Source organism: Heteronotia binoei, chromosome 3, assembly GCF_032191835.1.
Source record: "Heteronotia binoei isolate CCM8104 ecotype False Entrance Well chromosome 3, APGP_CSIRO_Hbin_v1, whole genome shotgun sequence".
Taxonomy (NCBI): Eukaryota; Metazoa; Chordata; class Lepidosauria; order Squamata; family Gekkonidae; genus Heteronotia; species Heteronotia binoei.
The window spans coordinates 157,221,898-157,237,176 of record NC_083225.1 but is presented as its reverse complement, the minus strand read 5'-3'; the positions used below and the strand labels follow the sequence as shown (position 1 = coordinate 157,237,176).

At 40.1% G+C, this 15,279-nt stretch overlaps 1 protein-coding gene across 8 annotated transcripts in view; it reads left to right on the top strand.

The window, feature by feature from the left end:
* The window catches only part of NBEA (neurobeachin), a 581,951-nt gene that overhangs the window by 64,627 nt on the left and 502,045 nt on the right, over positions 1-15,279 (top strand). For all 8 annotated transcript variants that reach the window (XM_060234688.1, XM_060234693.1, XM_060234692.1 and 5 more), the window contains 6 exons: positions 1,307-1,426; positions 2,055-2,201; positions 4,311-4,508; positions 5,042-5,175; positions 12,198-12,306; positions 14,640-14,792. In XM_060234688.1, coding sequence (XP_060090671.1) covers positions 1,307-1,426; positions 2,055-2,201; positions 4,311-4,508; positions 5,042-5,175; positions 12,198-12,306; positions 14,640-14,792 — 861 coding nt within the window. The remainder of the gene's footprint in view (positions 1-1,306; positions 1,427-2,054; positions 2,202-4,310; positions 4,509-5,041; positions 5,176-12,197; positions 12,307-14,639; positions 14,793-15,279) is intronic.

Here is a 15,279-nt window from a genome sequence, read left to right as displayed (position 1 = left end):
ATTTTTTGTCTTCACAGGAATGTGGGTAAAATGTAGTTAAATGTGGTCTGTAAATAGGATTACCATTCTGTTGCTTTTAGGATTATATTTTAAAATGCCAAGGGTAGGTAGAATCTAAAGCCTGTAATGAGGTCTGAAATGTGATATTTTTTTTTTCACTTTATAAAGGGTATAATAGTATTATTTTCAAAGAATCTGAAGGGGAGACTGTGTATGCAAAATATTTGAAGAGGTGCTTCTTATTGAGGAAAATAATTTTGTAGTATGAACTATAAATAAGCAACTCACTTTAATGTGCTGTTAGTGGATGAGTTTTGACTATTTCACTAAATACTTGAAACATGCATAGTGGTTACTACTCTGTGACTAGGGGCCATGTAGAATAGGGGTCCCCAGCCACCAGGCCATGCAGAGCAGCCCCGGTCTAAAGAGACAGGGGAGGCAGCCTTGGAGTGAGGCCACACTACCTCTTTCATCTGCCCAGGTCCTGGGATGGCAGAAGGTGCAGCGTTGCTGTGACCTTAGCCTACCCCTCATTTATAGACCTCCACCAATCAGCTGATCGGTGGGTTCTTTAAATGGGAGGAGGAGGCAGAAACATCCGTGGTGCCCCCTCATTTAAAGACCCCCATAGGGGGCAAGAATGTGGCATGGGGCAGGGGTGGAGTGGCAGAACCCCCAGTGCCGCCTCCTCCACCGGTCCATGCAAAAATTTTCTTCCATGAAACCGGTCTCTGGTGCCAAAAAGGTTGGGAGCCACTGATGTAGAAGTTTTATAATGTTGTTGTTTGGATGATCTGGTAGAAGACTCACACACACATCTACAGTCTCCTAGTTGCTAGCTTTACTTTTCAAGCAGTCTTAGCTTTCTGAACCTGAATTTCATTGCTGGCATGAGACCATGGTATGTGCTTGTTAGTCTTTGAGTAGCATAATATGCCAGATCCAAGACTGCCTCTGAAATATTCTTCACTTTCAAAATGCGTTTGCCATTTCTCATAGGGGACTTTTGGGTCAACGTTCATATCGGAATTTTTTAAAAAGACATGAGGACTTCAGATTCCAATTTACACAGTGTTGTGAATTGCTTGTTTGATGAATTTCACAGTTTTAATTTTCTACAGTCGCCTGAATGGCAGTCCAGTTTAGCTAGAAACTTTTTATTTATTACAAGGCTGTTTCATTGAAGCTTGCATTTTTGACAAAACAAACATTATTCTAGTGTATTTGAATTATATATTGTGACTTCTTAGAAGTTCTAACAGATTACTGCTTCCCAGTAATGATATCTTTTCCATTTTTTTAGTGGTACATGATTAGCATTGTACACATCTACAATCGCTGGAGAAACAGTGAAATTCGCTGTTACGTTAATGGTCAGCTAGTATCCTATGGTGATATGGCTTGGCATGTGAACACGAATGATGTAAGTTTTTAAAATTATAGTCTTGAATTTATGCAGAATAAATTAATCAATATATCCTTTTCAGAAACTTATGGGGGAGCTGGTCTAGGGACAGAGGACATCCCTGAGATGGTGGCATTCTTGTTCTTTAGAGCATTTCCTACAGTGTGAAAATTCTGTTAGTAGTGTGTTTTTCAGTGCATCAAGAGAGATCTCGCACTACAACTGTTCCCTACAATTTGTTTCTGGTATTTTGTGCTTCTTAGTAGTGTAAAAAGGGAAGTCTTTCTGCTTTTTACCAAATTCCAGTGGAAATCTAATTTGCAATCTAGGTTAGATTTGCTTGTAATTAATATGTTGTGTCATATAACAACAAATCTCTTATGTTCCAATACATCTAAAATGTATCTGCAAAGAAACTAGGTTATTTTGAGTGATGAATAAGACAACTTGTTCATTCTTAATGGTGCATCTGAGGCATATATTGTAGCCCACTATACATTATTTGTAGAACTATGCAGTGTATTTTTCTGAGAACAGGACATTTTTCATGACGCAATAGCTTCTATCTTGCTTTTCTTTTGTGTATCTGTAATTGAAATTTTCTCTGTACAGTGTATTAAATATTTACATTTTTTCGAAAATACAGAGCTATGATAAATGTTTTCTGGGCTCTTCCGAAACTGCTGATGCTAACAGAGTGTTTTGTGGTCAACTTGGAGCAGTCTACGTGTTCACTGAAGCTCTCAACCCAGCACAGATTTTTGCAATACATCAGTTAGGACCTGGATACAAGGTAGTAGAGCTGATTTAAAATATATATATATATATATATATATATATATATACAGTGCAGTTAAACCATATACAATAATACTTTGATGTTTAGGCACTTAAATTATACCTTATCTTGGCTGCATGTGTACATATCTGTGTTTGCTACTACTAATATCCAAATTTTGTACCAAGTTAAGCAGTATAGACCTGCATTAAGGTAAAATTAGCAGAGTTAGATGAAAAACTGTTATCCATAGTGAGATAGAAGTGGAAATATACCGAACTTGCTGCTTGGGGAGAGTGTTTAAAGGGGCTGATCCCTTTGAGAACCATCTCCAAGTGGAGAGTTTTCTCCTGCAGTCTGGTTTAAATTAGTCTTCTAGAGAAGGGAGCTCCATTTCTCAGTGAAGCACAGGAAATTCTGGCTGGCATTGCTTTCTCCTGCAGTCTAGTTTAAACCAGGGCCAGGATAAGGGAGCCCCAGGTACTGCTGTCCCATGTGGGGCACATTGCTCTGTGCAGCACAAGATATCCTGGTTGGGTTTGCTTTCTTCTGCAAGTCTGGTCTAAAATGGGCTGCAGAAGCCCCAGGAGCCCATGAGTGAATTTGGAAGGCATTTAAAAGGCATGCAGTCCCTTCAAATCTACTTCAACTGTGGTTATCCGGACAACCAAAAAATCCTGAATATTTTCAGATCTGACGTGATCATGGAAGCCCCCTTGTATATGTAAAAACTCAATGAGTGCTTAGAACTTCCTTATATAGATGCATTAAATTGGAAAGGCAGATGCCACACAAAATTGGATGAATGCAACATATTCATGTATGACCTTTGGTCATTGTTGCTTCTCTTCCATTGAATACAATGACATTTCCCAGAAATCATCATAGAATGGAAGGGAACTGTGCAAGTGCCATGACTGTTGGATTACATCCTTTTAAAAAGTCCATCAAATGCCATAGCCAGAAAAATAAAAACAGCAACATGCTAGCAATAGGATGTATTCTAACATTTGTGTGCGCACAGAAAATAACCATTCCTCTCCATTGTATTTCTTTCCTGCTCCTGGAAAGTTCATGTCTTGATTTGCACAGAGTTGGCCTGTCCATTAGGTGGACCAGGGTGATAGTCTAAGGTGCCAGAAGGTATGGGCACCAGCAGTGCAAAAAGAGGCTTGCTGGTGGCAAGCTACAGCCATCAGTGGCATGCCCCAGTTTCATGGAATCATAGGTGGAGGTTGTGGAGCTGATTGCTTGAGCCTTTGTACCTCACTTACCTTCCACCTCTCCCTCCCCCAAAGAAGGAAGTGAAGAGGAGCATGTGACTGTCAGTTCCTCATCTGAAACTGGGTCCATGTCCACCTCACTTGTGGGGTATTGGCTGGTGATGCTCTGCTCACTTGGAACTGCATGTGCCTGGATTCCAGCAGCTGACCTCTTCACCTGACTTGATCATGCCATCCCTACAAAAGAGGGAAGGAGGAAGATCAAACAGCCACCAGGTCCTTCACCAGGCTCCACAGTTAACCATCTCTCAGGGCAGGCAACTCCTTGTCTGCCAGTGTCTGTGCATAACCAGACTAGCCTTGAGGAGTGGGGGGAAGCTAGATGTAGTCTTAGGGTGCCAAAAGCTCTTGGGCTGGCCTTGGGGTTGATGCATCCATGCAGAAGAACAGTTATGAGGATCAAAGCTAGTCTGAGAAGGGACAAGGGGATGAAATTGTCCTTTACTCCAGTGAAGTTGTATTTGCAGAAGAGAACATAGGAAACAATTCCAGCTTCTTTTCCTTTCTTCATTCCATCCTCCCAATGTATGTAGCTGTTCCTTTAAATAGATTCTGTGACCTTAGGAATGACATTTTTTTAGTGTCTGAAAGAGCTACAACAATACAGATGAATGTGAGTAAACTAGACTTTGATACAAAGAGTGGTCGGATATTGCCCAACATGTAGTAAATAAAAACTTATATGTATAATCTTTTGCGTTGCAATAATTTATATACCTTGAAGATTAAAAATATTGCTGCTGCTATTCTTTCAAAAATGTTCCGTGTTGAAATATATTTAAAGAGCATTTAAATATAAATAATAAAATCATCTCTTTTGACTATTGCTTTTCTGCTACAGAGTACTTTCAAATTTAAATCAGAGAGTGATATTCATCTTGCTGAGCATCACAAACAAGTTCTGTATGATGGAAAACTTGCAAGTAGTATTGCCTTCACATACAATGCTAAGGCTACTGATGCTCAGCTATGCCTTGAGTCTTCACCAAAGGAAAACCCTTCAATTTTTGTACACTCCCCACATGCTCTTATGCTTCAGGTTTGTATGTATTGATTGTGTTCATGATTTATTAATGGCCCATAAAACCTTTAAAGCTGCCAAGTTTTAATTAAGTCTTTAAAATTATTGTCCTGTAAGCTTTTATTTTTTATAGCTAGTTGCTCTTTTGTTTATTTTAATAGACATGATATCTCTTATGTCTCAGCTTCATTGCTGGTTTTCAAACAGGGGCTGGACTATGAGCACTAGCTTTAGAATTCTTGCAATGATCAGGAGATTGAACTAGATGGCCTCTAAATTCCCTACCAACAACGTGATTTTACTGCTTTAAATGAATAGGTTAATTGAATAAATAGAATATATTTATGCAGTTAGCAGCAATTTTATGAATGTGATGTAAAGTTTGTCTTGTGAACAAAAGGCACAATTCAGCCACAGTTAAGTACTTCCAGTCCCATTACTTTCACTGGAAAGAAGTTAAGCACAGGCATATATTTCAAAACACAAATAGTAATTGGTGTTGACATGAACACTATCTGTAAACTGAACCAAATGTTCTTGTCTTCCTGTAGGATGTGAAAGCTATTGTGACACATTCAATCCATAGTGCAATTCATTCAATAGGAGGAATCCAAGTTCTTTTCCCTCTCTTTGCCCAATTGGACAATCGACAACTGAATGATAGTCAAGTGGAAACAACTGTCTGGTAAGTTTATTTTTATACAGTTTATGAGCAAAGCAAATTCTCTGCTGGTATACTGAGTTTGGATTGTGTGTAGCAGCTTAGCTTACAGATAGTTTCCTGCCTGGTGGACCTTTGGTAATGGCATAAGATACCGCAATGAGATCAGGGAATCTCTGAAAGCCATCTATTTCCACAAGGGTGTGGAAGTGGTGCCTGCTCATTCTTCCCTTAGGCTGCACCATTCCTCAGGGCCAGCTTTTTATGCATTCCTAGGGCAGCAGAAACAAGAGAAAGTTGACATATATTCCTTCCACAAGCAGAGCTCTGCTGGCAATAGTCTGTATTCAATCCAATGAACATAGTAATGCTCTTCTTTTCACTTCTGTATTATTTTTCCTTCCTGCTCCCTTCTCTGTCATTCATATTGTGATTTGTGATGAGGTAGCAAATTATGCAGCTTTATAAAATCTTGGAAGGGATGCTTGAATTTGGGACTGATTTAGGAAAGTGTAGAAGAGACCAGAGAATAGGATATACATAAGTGCAATAGTTATGTTTAGTTTTTGAGGCTTTGTGATGTGCGCCAAAAATAGTTCATGTTTGTTTTGGACACTTAAAATGTCAAAACCTTATTTTGTTTGACAATTATAGCGTGGTATGCTGGAAGAGCTGAGCTGTGTCCTCAATTTGTTACATAGTTACAGGAGTACATGAGTAAATAAGGTTCTTAAAGAGTAGTTAATAAGTATTGATAGCAGGAGGAAGGACTTCCTCTACTTGTACTAGCAGACTTCTACTACTCTACCAGACTAGCAAGGAGAAGTTAGAGCTGTGGAGGATTCCATTGCTGTGCTGAGTACTTTTGCTTTGTTCTCCTGCTGCTCTTCTATTATTGGGTTTTCTATAAGTTATGGAAGCATTGAAACTTAACATTTTATAGATTGGCATCAACTACAGTAATTTCTAAGCACTAATCAGACTGTGGGCTGGAGGGGATTTAAAATCAACATTTTTTTCTCAGCATGAGCACTAACTGACTCTTTATGACTGACACTGTCTTCTACCTACTAATAATTTTTGAAGATTTCCTTTTGTTTATATTCTTTAATCTTTTAAGGGGAAAAGAAGAAACATCAAATAGCATACGTTTTGCTAATTCAGGTGATGAATTTTACTAAAACTTCAGATTGATCTATCTTTAAATACCTTTAAGAATTACTACTATGGTTTGTGGACATCTTATGAAAAGTTTTAGAATTAATAATTTGTTTTATAATCTCATTTAAAAATCAGGGATCTTTATTTGTTTTCCCCTTTTTTGAGGTACTTTCAAATATTCTGAAATGAATCTGATTACAAACACCCAGGGTGTCATTTTGATTATTACTTGGTTATTGGGAAATCTGAATTGGCTTTTTTTTTTTAACAATCTATGATGTAGATGTTTTGCAGAAAATACTTTTGGACAGTCATATAAAATTGTTTTTTGGAAGTCTGGTTCTAGAACAGGAACTAAACTTTTTTCCAAAGCAAGTAATGAAATCACGTATCAGCTTGTCTTTTGAAGTCTCTTAAATATACTTAAAGAACGTTTTAATAATTTGGGGGGATAGAGATGATTACTCAAAATCATTACAACAACAGAAGGGAAAATGAGATCAGAAATTAGAAAAAACTGGAGACAAAAATTAAATGCTGTAAAGTCTCTAATTTTAAAAAGAAATTAAATGATCATGAGGAATATATCTAGGACTGGGGGAATAAAATGAAAGTTTACAGCAGGAAATCAGAATGGTTTGCCAGGAATCGGGGTTTAACTGAAGTTGTTACAGCACAGAGTTTATTGATAAGCTAGAGGGATATAATTCAGGAGCAAAATTTGAATTTTATAGTCCCCTTTTTTCACTTAAACAAAAGGCAGATTGTGCATTGTAAGATATAATCAAATAGCTTGAGACATCCAACAAAGAGTTCTATAGGACTAGGATCATGAAAATTTAGGGTTGCCAGGACTGTGTTGGAAAATATCCGGAGACTTTGGCCATGGAACTGGGGAGGGGCCTCAGCATGGTACAGTGCCATAGAGTCCACCCTTCAGAGCAGCCATTTTCTCCAGGGGAGCTGATCTCTGCCAGCTGGAAATCAGTTGTAAAAGCGGGAGATCTCCAGGCCCCACCTGGAGGCTGGCAACCCTATGAAAATTAGGAATAATGCAAAAAAGTATCAAGGATGCTATAAACAATACGAAGAAGTCATTTACAAAAGTTGAAACAAATGCAGTAGGAAGAATAAGATCAATACAATAAACAGTGGAAAAGACTATCATTCTTTTCCGTTCCTGTAGCCTTTTTATCTTATAGAAATGCTCTCCTGAACACCTCTTTTTTACACCATTTGCAGAAAGACAAAAGTATGAAGGCCTTCTACTTTTATATCATTATGAATCTAATTTTATACAATTAAAAACCTCTTTTAAGAATATTTTCATTTTGAGAGCTATACTGTGCTTGGCTTAGAGTTAGTCACTCATGTTACTTTTTAAAATATGAATGTCTTGCTTTTGCTTCTGTCCACAGAGACTTAAAGCAGCATACAAACAGCATGTGTCAAACAGGCATTACACCATAAACAAACAAATGAACAAGAGTGAACAATAAACAAAGCACTAATCCAACAGGCCTAATTTATATACCTCTGAAAGAAGACAAAAAGTTTAGACTATGCCAGAAAAGTTTTTTATTGCCTCCTAAAAATGCTATAGTGGGTGTCATCCTAGCTTCCTTTGGGAGACCGTGTTAGAAGAAGAAGAAGATATTGTATTTATATCCCGCCCTCCACTCTGAAGAGTCTCAGAGCGGCTCACAATCTCCTTTACCTTCCTCCCCCACAACAGACACCCTGTGAGGTGGGTGGGGCTGCAGAGGGCTCTCACAGCAGCTGCCCTTTCAAGGACAACCTCTGCGAGAGCTATGGCTGTCCCAAAGCCATGCTAGCAGGTGCAAGTGGAGGAGTGGGGAATCAAACCCAGTTCTCCCAGATAAGAGTCTGCACACTTAACCACTACACCAAACTGGCACCAAACAGAAGGAAGATGCAGTTGGACCTAATAACCCTAGCTGTGGGAACAGGATGTCAGGATCTAGGTTTAGGTTTGTCATCTGCTAAGAAATTATACAATTTGCCATGATAGCCAAATGTGACTACTTTTTCATTTAGTAGGATTCTAAACCACAGACAACTTAGAAACCTGGGGTTTTTTGTAAGAAATCATGTTCCTGATTGCCCTGATGCTTGCTTTTTAATATCTTGACAAATAAAAAGTTTGATATAAAGCTTCTCAAACCACTAAGACTTGTATCCTGTGCTTGCCAGCTTGGTTTGGATATGACTATGTCCTTTGAAATTGGCTTTGTTTGTCTTGCAACATTGTATTCTTTGCAAAAGTTGGTTTAAGTTGGGTTTGCAGTTAGTCTCAGGTTGTGCTTTAGATGTGGGAGGGCACGTGTAAATTCAACAACTTGCTGTGTTTGTGCGTCTCATAGACAGCAATTTGTCATGGCTACTAATTTTTTGGAGCAGCAATATGTCCTCTTTTGATTGCACCTGTATTTCATTTAGTGGCAGAAATAAACTTACTCTTTTAACTAAATACCTGCAAATGTTCATTTGGGTATATCTAGTCTGAATGTATATCTGAAAAATACCTTATTGGTATTTTCAAGATTTGTTTGGGTTTCTGGATGGTATCCAGGATTTTATTTATTTATTTGGCATTACTGGATACCAAACAGTCCTGAAATATTTGGGAGTAATATTGGGAGCCAGTATTTTAGGGCTCCTAAGATTGTTTTTTTTTGTTTATTTTTTTCCCCTGTGTCTCTGTGTTATCTGGGAGATTAGTATCAGCTTGCCAGATTGGTTTGGCTTTGGCTGTGTCCTTTGAAATTGGTTTGATTTATCTTCCAACATTGTAGAAATAACCAGTTGCTCGTAGAGAAGGAATTAGGAAAACTAAGGCTCAATATGAGTTTAGGTTAGTGAGAGATGCTAAAAACAACAAAAAGGTTTCTTTTCTTATGTACAAAGTAAGAAAAAGAGCAAGGACATGGTAGGCTCATAGTGAAAACAGAAAAGTTAAATTGTAATAGGTGATGAAGAGAGGGCAGAACTGCTCAATTCCTATTTTTCCTCAACTTCTCTTGTGAGGGAAATGGTGCTCAGCATGGCAAAAAACAGAACATATGATGAGGGGAGGGAGTTGCAGCCTAGGATCAGCGTGGAGGTAGTATATCAACACCTAGTTTCTTTGAGTGAAATTATGTCCTTAGGGGAAAAGGAGGATTTGGGTTACTACCAACCTATCAGCTTGACAGCTATACCTGGAAAAAATTTAGAATAAATCATCAGTCCTTGAACATTTAGAAAGGATGGCTGTGATCTCTAAAAACTGACATGGGTTTCTCAGGAACAAGTCATGTCAGACTAACCTTATCTCTCTTTTTTAAAGTTACTACCTTGCTGGATCAGGGGAATGCTGTAGACATAGTTTACCTTGATTTCAGCAATGCTTTTGATAAGGTTCCCCCATACGGTTCTTGTTGACAAGTTGGTAAAATGTGGTTTGGGTCTTGTTACTGTTAGGTGGATCTGTAACTGATTGACAGATTGCAGCCAAAGAGTGCTTGTGAATGGTTCCTCATCCTCTTGGAGAGGAGTGACAAGTGGAGTGCCTCAAGGATCTGTCTTGGGACCTGTTTTGTTCAACATCTTTATAAACAATTTGTATGAAGGAATAGAGGGAATGCTTATTAAATTTGTAGATCACACTAAATTGGGAGGGGTTGCAAATACAGTAGAAGACAGAGACAGGATGATCTTGACAAGCTGGAAAACTGGGCTGAAACAAATAAAATGAATTTTAATTGGGATAAGTGTAAAGTTCTGCATTTAGGTAAGAAAAATCCAATGCATCAGTATAGGGTGGGGCAGACTTGTCTTGGCAGTAGTATGTGTGAAAAGTTTCTGGGGTCTTAGTGGACCATACACTGAACAAGAATCACCAGTGTGATACAGTAGCTAAAAAGGCAAATTTGATTTTGGGCTGTATCAACAGAAATATAGTGTCCAGATCACATGAAGTGATGGTATCACTTTACTCTGCTGTGGTTAGACCTCACCTAGAGTATTGTGTTCAGTTTTGGGCACCACAGTTTAAGAAGGATATAGACAAGCTGGAGGGCAACAAAGATGGTGAGGGGTCTGAAGACCAGGTGCTATGCTTGCAGAGAGGGTGGGATAGAAATCAAAATAAATAAATAAGGTTGAAAGAGCTGGGTATGTTTAGTCTGGAGAGGAAATGACTGAGAGGTGATATGATAATCATCTTCAAGTACTTGAAGGGCTGCCATGTAGAGGATGGTGCAGAATTGTTTTCTGTTTCCCCCAGAAGGACAAGAACCAGCAGGTTGAAATGAAATCAAGAGTTTCCAGCTAAACATTAAGAAGAACTTCCTGACAATTAGAGCAATTCCTCAGTGGAACAGGCTTTCTCAGGGGGAGGTGGGTTCTCCTTCCACAGAAGTTTTTAAACAGAGGCTAGGTGGCCATCTGACAACAATGCTGATTATGATTTTTACATGCCCAGGAAAATGCTGATTGCCACTTTGGGGTCAGTCAACAATTTTTCTCCAGGCCAGTTTGTCAAGGAATCCTGGAGGTCTTTGCCATCTTCTGGGCATAGAGCAGAGGTCACTGGGGATATATGTGTGTGGGGGAGGTATTTGTGAGTTTCTAGGTTGGACTAGATTAACCTTGTTGGTCCCTTCTAACTCTATGATTCTATGATTATATTCTTTACTAAAGTTGGTTTTGTGTTGAGTTCATGGTAGATTCTCAGTCTCAGGTTGTACATTTGTTCAGATTATCTGATTTTACATTTATTGGGCTATCAACAGTGTTCCTCTTCTGTTTGGCTTGGAGAATTATCTAGTTTGCTATCAGGTTGAATTCTCAGGTTTTACATTTGTTACTACATTGTCCCATGCTTGTATTGGAATTTCCTAGTTCTGCGCTGGTTCTTTGGACTTGTTGGTTCTGTCTGCTTTGAGAGGCTATTGGCTACGGGTTACTTTGCTCTTGTGACTTTCCCTTGAAGAAACATAGAATTACTCCTTAGGTATCCTTTACATGTCGATTAATATTTGTTTAAAATGAGCAATCCATTGTCGTTGCTGAAGTGGCACCCACTTCCTTTCTGCAGCCATCTTCATGGTGTGACTTTCTTTGTCCACACAGGTCTCTCATGGGTTTTCTCATTTACATGGCCTGGTAGCGGAAGAGAAAGACAAGGAAGATCTGTTGCAAAAGCATCTTAGACTCAGATTGGACAGATCTAGTCTATTTCTGTTGATACCTTTGTAACATTTAGTTGGGATGTTGTCAGTATATAATTTGTTTTTTTCTTGGCTGTCTGTGGGACCCACAGCATATAGTTTTGGATAACTGCAGTGATTCTGGTATATATGTCATATACTGACTAGAATAGATAGTATAAATCAGGGGTGGCCAACGGTAGCTCTCCGGATGTTTTTTGCCTACAGCTCCCATCAACCCCAGCCAGCATGGCCAATGGCTGGGGCTGATAGGAGCTGTAGGCAAAAAACATCCGGAGAGCTACCGTTGGCCACCCTTGGTATAAAACTAAAATGCACTATGTACTTTTTAGATAATCAAATTATGCATTAAGGAAACATATAGCACACTGTGATTTTTTTAAAAAAATATTACTTCAACTATGAAGAGCCTTGCTTTTACTACGGTAACTGCAATAGAGATATTCGTGGTTGCACTAGAAACATGATCAAATTCATTTGGATCAGACTGTAATATGCAAATATTAGACAATAAGCTGAAGGATGCCCCATGCAGTTTCTTTTTGTTTTCATATGATTAGTATCAAGTAGTTTTTGCTTACAATAAATTCTGATACAAAAAATGAAATGTAGATGATTTAAAATCTAATTAGTGCCATACTTCTTATGCAGTGCTACCCTTTTGGCTTTCCTGGTAGAACTTCTTAAGAGTTCAGTAGCCATGCAAGAACAAATGCTGGGTGGAAAAGGATTCCTAGTTATCGGCTACCTCCTTGAAAAAGTAAGTGCTAATATTGTTAATGCTGTTAAGACTGATTATATCACTGAAAAGGTGCTAATATTTTTAATGCTACTACAATGTTTTTTTTCAAAGCATTTCTTCATATAAAATTTTACCACATTGAGTATCAAGGTGATTTCTTACATCCAGGTTTCCCCCTTCCAAGCTGACTTAAGTTTACTATATATAACTTACCGTGTCTCATATTAACTGGTAACACATCTTTTCTTATGATCCTTCTCAGTCTCTACAGTTATCATAGCCAAATGTAACCTTTTGGTAGTTTCTTCCATTGATATATTTCCTACAGCAAGGATGGCCTTGTGGCCCTAGCAGTTAGTCTTTGTAGGCAGCTCTATACCATGCTGTATTCAATAAAAGAGCTATGTTCACTTCCGCCTCGCCTCATTACTGTATAGAACCCACTATATTATAGATATACAGCAACACGTTTTGATCTTGGCTGTCTTGGATTTTCAGGAAATGAGACAGACTAGAATAAACAGATGTCACACATAAGATGTCACACAGTCCATCATAGCCGCCCTGAGCCTGCCTTGGCGGGGAGGGCGGGATATAAATAAAAAGTTATTATTATTATTATTATTAGTTTGTGCCATTATAACTGATTTTGTGATGTGCTGGTAAATATGCCCCACCCCATTGTGAATGCATAACCGCTACTTAGTTTGATGCTAGTTGCTTGATATTTCTATGCAGGCAGTATTTTATGATAGTTAGTAATAAAATATTCAGCTTTCAGAAACCAATATGGGTGTTTATAAAATCTCAGTATAAAAGGAGTGAAGCAAAGCAAAATAAAACAAGATTCCAAAGTAAAAAAAAAAGCCCACGAAAGTGTGGGGAGTGGATACCATACATCCTCGGATTATACATCCTCAGATTTATGAATTTTGTAGACTTTCATTTGTGAAATTGCATTGAAGGAGGGTCTGTGTGTCGCGCTCTGGGTACCTCCCCCGGTCTCCCGGCGCCGCCATCGCCCCTCCCGGGCACTCTGGGGCGTTCCCCGGAGGTCTCAGAAACAGGGGTGGGAGCCAGGTTACTTCACCGCAGACCCCCGTTCCCCTTCTGGCTGTGCTGCGGCTCCTGTCGCTCTCTCTTGGGAGGCAGCCTCCATAAGCACTGGCCAGCTTCCTCCCCGACCTCCTCCTTCCCTCCCTTTATCCCCCCGTCTCAGTCCTCCCCCCCCGGGTCCTGCCCCTCTTTGGCTCCTCCCCCCCTTCAAAGCCCCAGACGCCCGGGAGAGGCGGGCCGGGGCTGGGCTGCCTGGGCGTGCCTCGGGCGTCTCGGACTTCTGCAGCGTGCTGGGGTGTGGCGTCTCTTGCGGCCACGGGTCAGGCGGCTCTCCCCCTCTCTGCCCAGCGCTGGGCTCAGCTTCTCCCTCCTGCTCCCCGATGTCTCGCTCTGGCCAGGCTCCTCAGACCCGGAGACGGGCGCGGTGGCTGAGAGGCGCCGTTCGGGCGGCTGTTGGCACTCCGTCAGCCCAGGTGAGGGGTGGGGCCGCCGCGGGGGCTTGGGAAGGCGTGGGAGGCTCTCGGGGCGGCGGCGGGGGCTGGGAGTGGCTGGCAGGCGCCGGGGGGTCCCCCTTGTGTAGTCCTCGCCCGGGCTGGGCGGGACACTGTGTAAGAGCAGTTTGTTATATCTCTGACATTCTGCTTATACTAGATACTGTTCAGTTAGCTAGGGCTATAGCAAACTTCTCTTGTAGGAGATATTTTAAGGGTACTTCTTCACATTACTCTTTCAGAACATCATTGCATTATCCATATGTAATGGTTTATTAGTCCAGGATACTTAGTAATAAGTAAGTAGCAATTGGAGTTGCTTTTCAGTAGGTTTTGAAATGAACAAACAATGCAATGCAATAATAGCTTTTTCTTCAGTGATCATTATAGTACTTTTATTTAGGAAAATGTGTATTTGTCTGACTGCTGGTTATATGTATGTTTAAGGTGATCTCCAGTATTAAGTATACACTATGTACATACAAAAAATGAACAGTTACAGTAGTGATGGCCATATGAAAAAGCAGCTTTAAAACGGGATTAGATAGATTCATGGATTCTATAACAAGATTCTTGTAGCAGGATTGAGGGGAACCTCCACATTCAGAGGCTCTAAGCCTCTGAATTCCAGAGTCAGGAGGCAAAATCAGGGGAAGGCCTCAGCCTCTATGGCCTGTTGTTGGCCATCCAGAGGAACTGACTGGCCACTGTGTGAGACAGGATTATTTGGACCATTGGTCTGATCCAGCAGGGTTCTTCTTATGTTACTTGAAGGAGTATTAATTCTGTTTGTAATTTGTTCAGTCATCCAGAGTCCATATAACAAGAGCAGTTCTGGAACAGTTTTTGTCTTTTGCAAAGTATCTGGATGGACTCTCACATGGAGCACCACTACTGAAGCAGTTATGTGATCACATTCTGTTTAATCCTGCTATTTGGATACATACCCCTGCAAAGGTAAGTGTACTGTGCGTCTCTAATATTTCCCCACATTTATGTTAAAACAAGCAAATGTGTTAACTTTACTATCTACTATAATCCTGACCTGACCTGAATAGTGCAGGCTAGCCTGCTCTTGTCAGATATTGGAAGCTAAGCAAGGTTGGCCCTGGCTAGTATTTGAATGGGAGATCTCCATGGAATACCTGGGTTCTGACACGGAGGCAGGTGATAGCAAACCACCTCTGAATGTTTCTTGCCATAAGTTAGCTATGACTTGATAGCACTTTTCACCTCCGTAATCCTGCCTAACTAGCAGGATGTAGTTGCAAAACATACATTTTCTTGTTACTTAGTAATGAATTCATAAGAACTTCTAATGTCTAGAGCAGGGGTGTCAAACATACGGCCTGTGGGCCAGATACAGCTCTCAGAGGGCTCCAATCAGGCCCACCAGCAACTGGCCACTATCTGCTTCCTTCTCCCTCGCTTGCTTCCTGGTCAC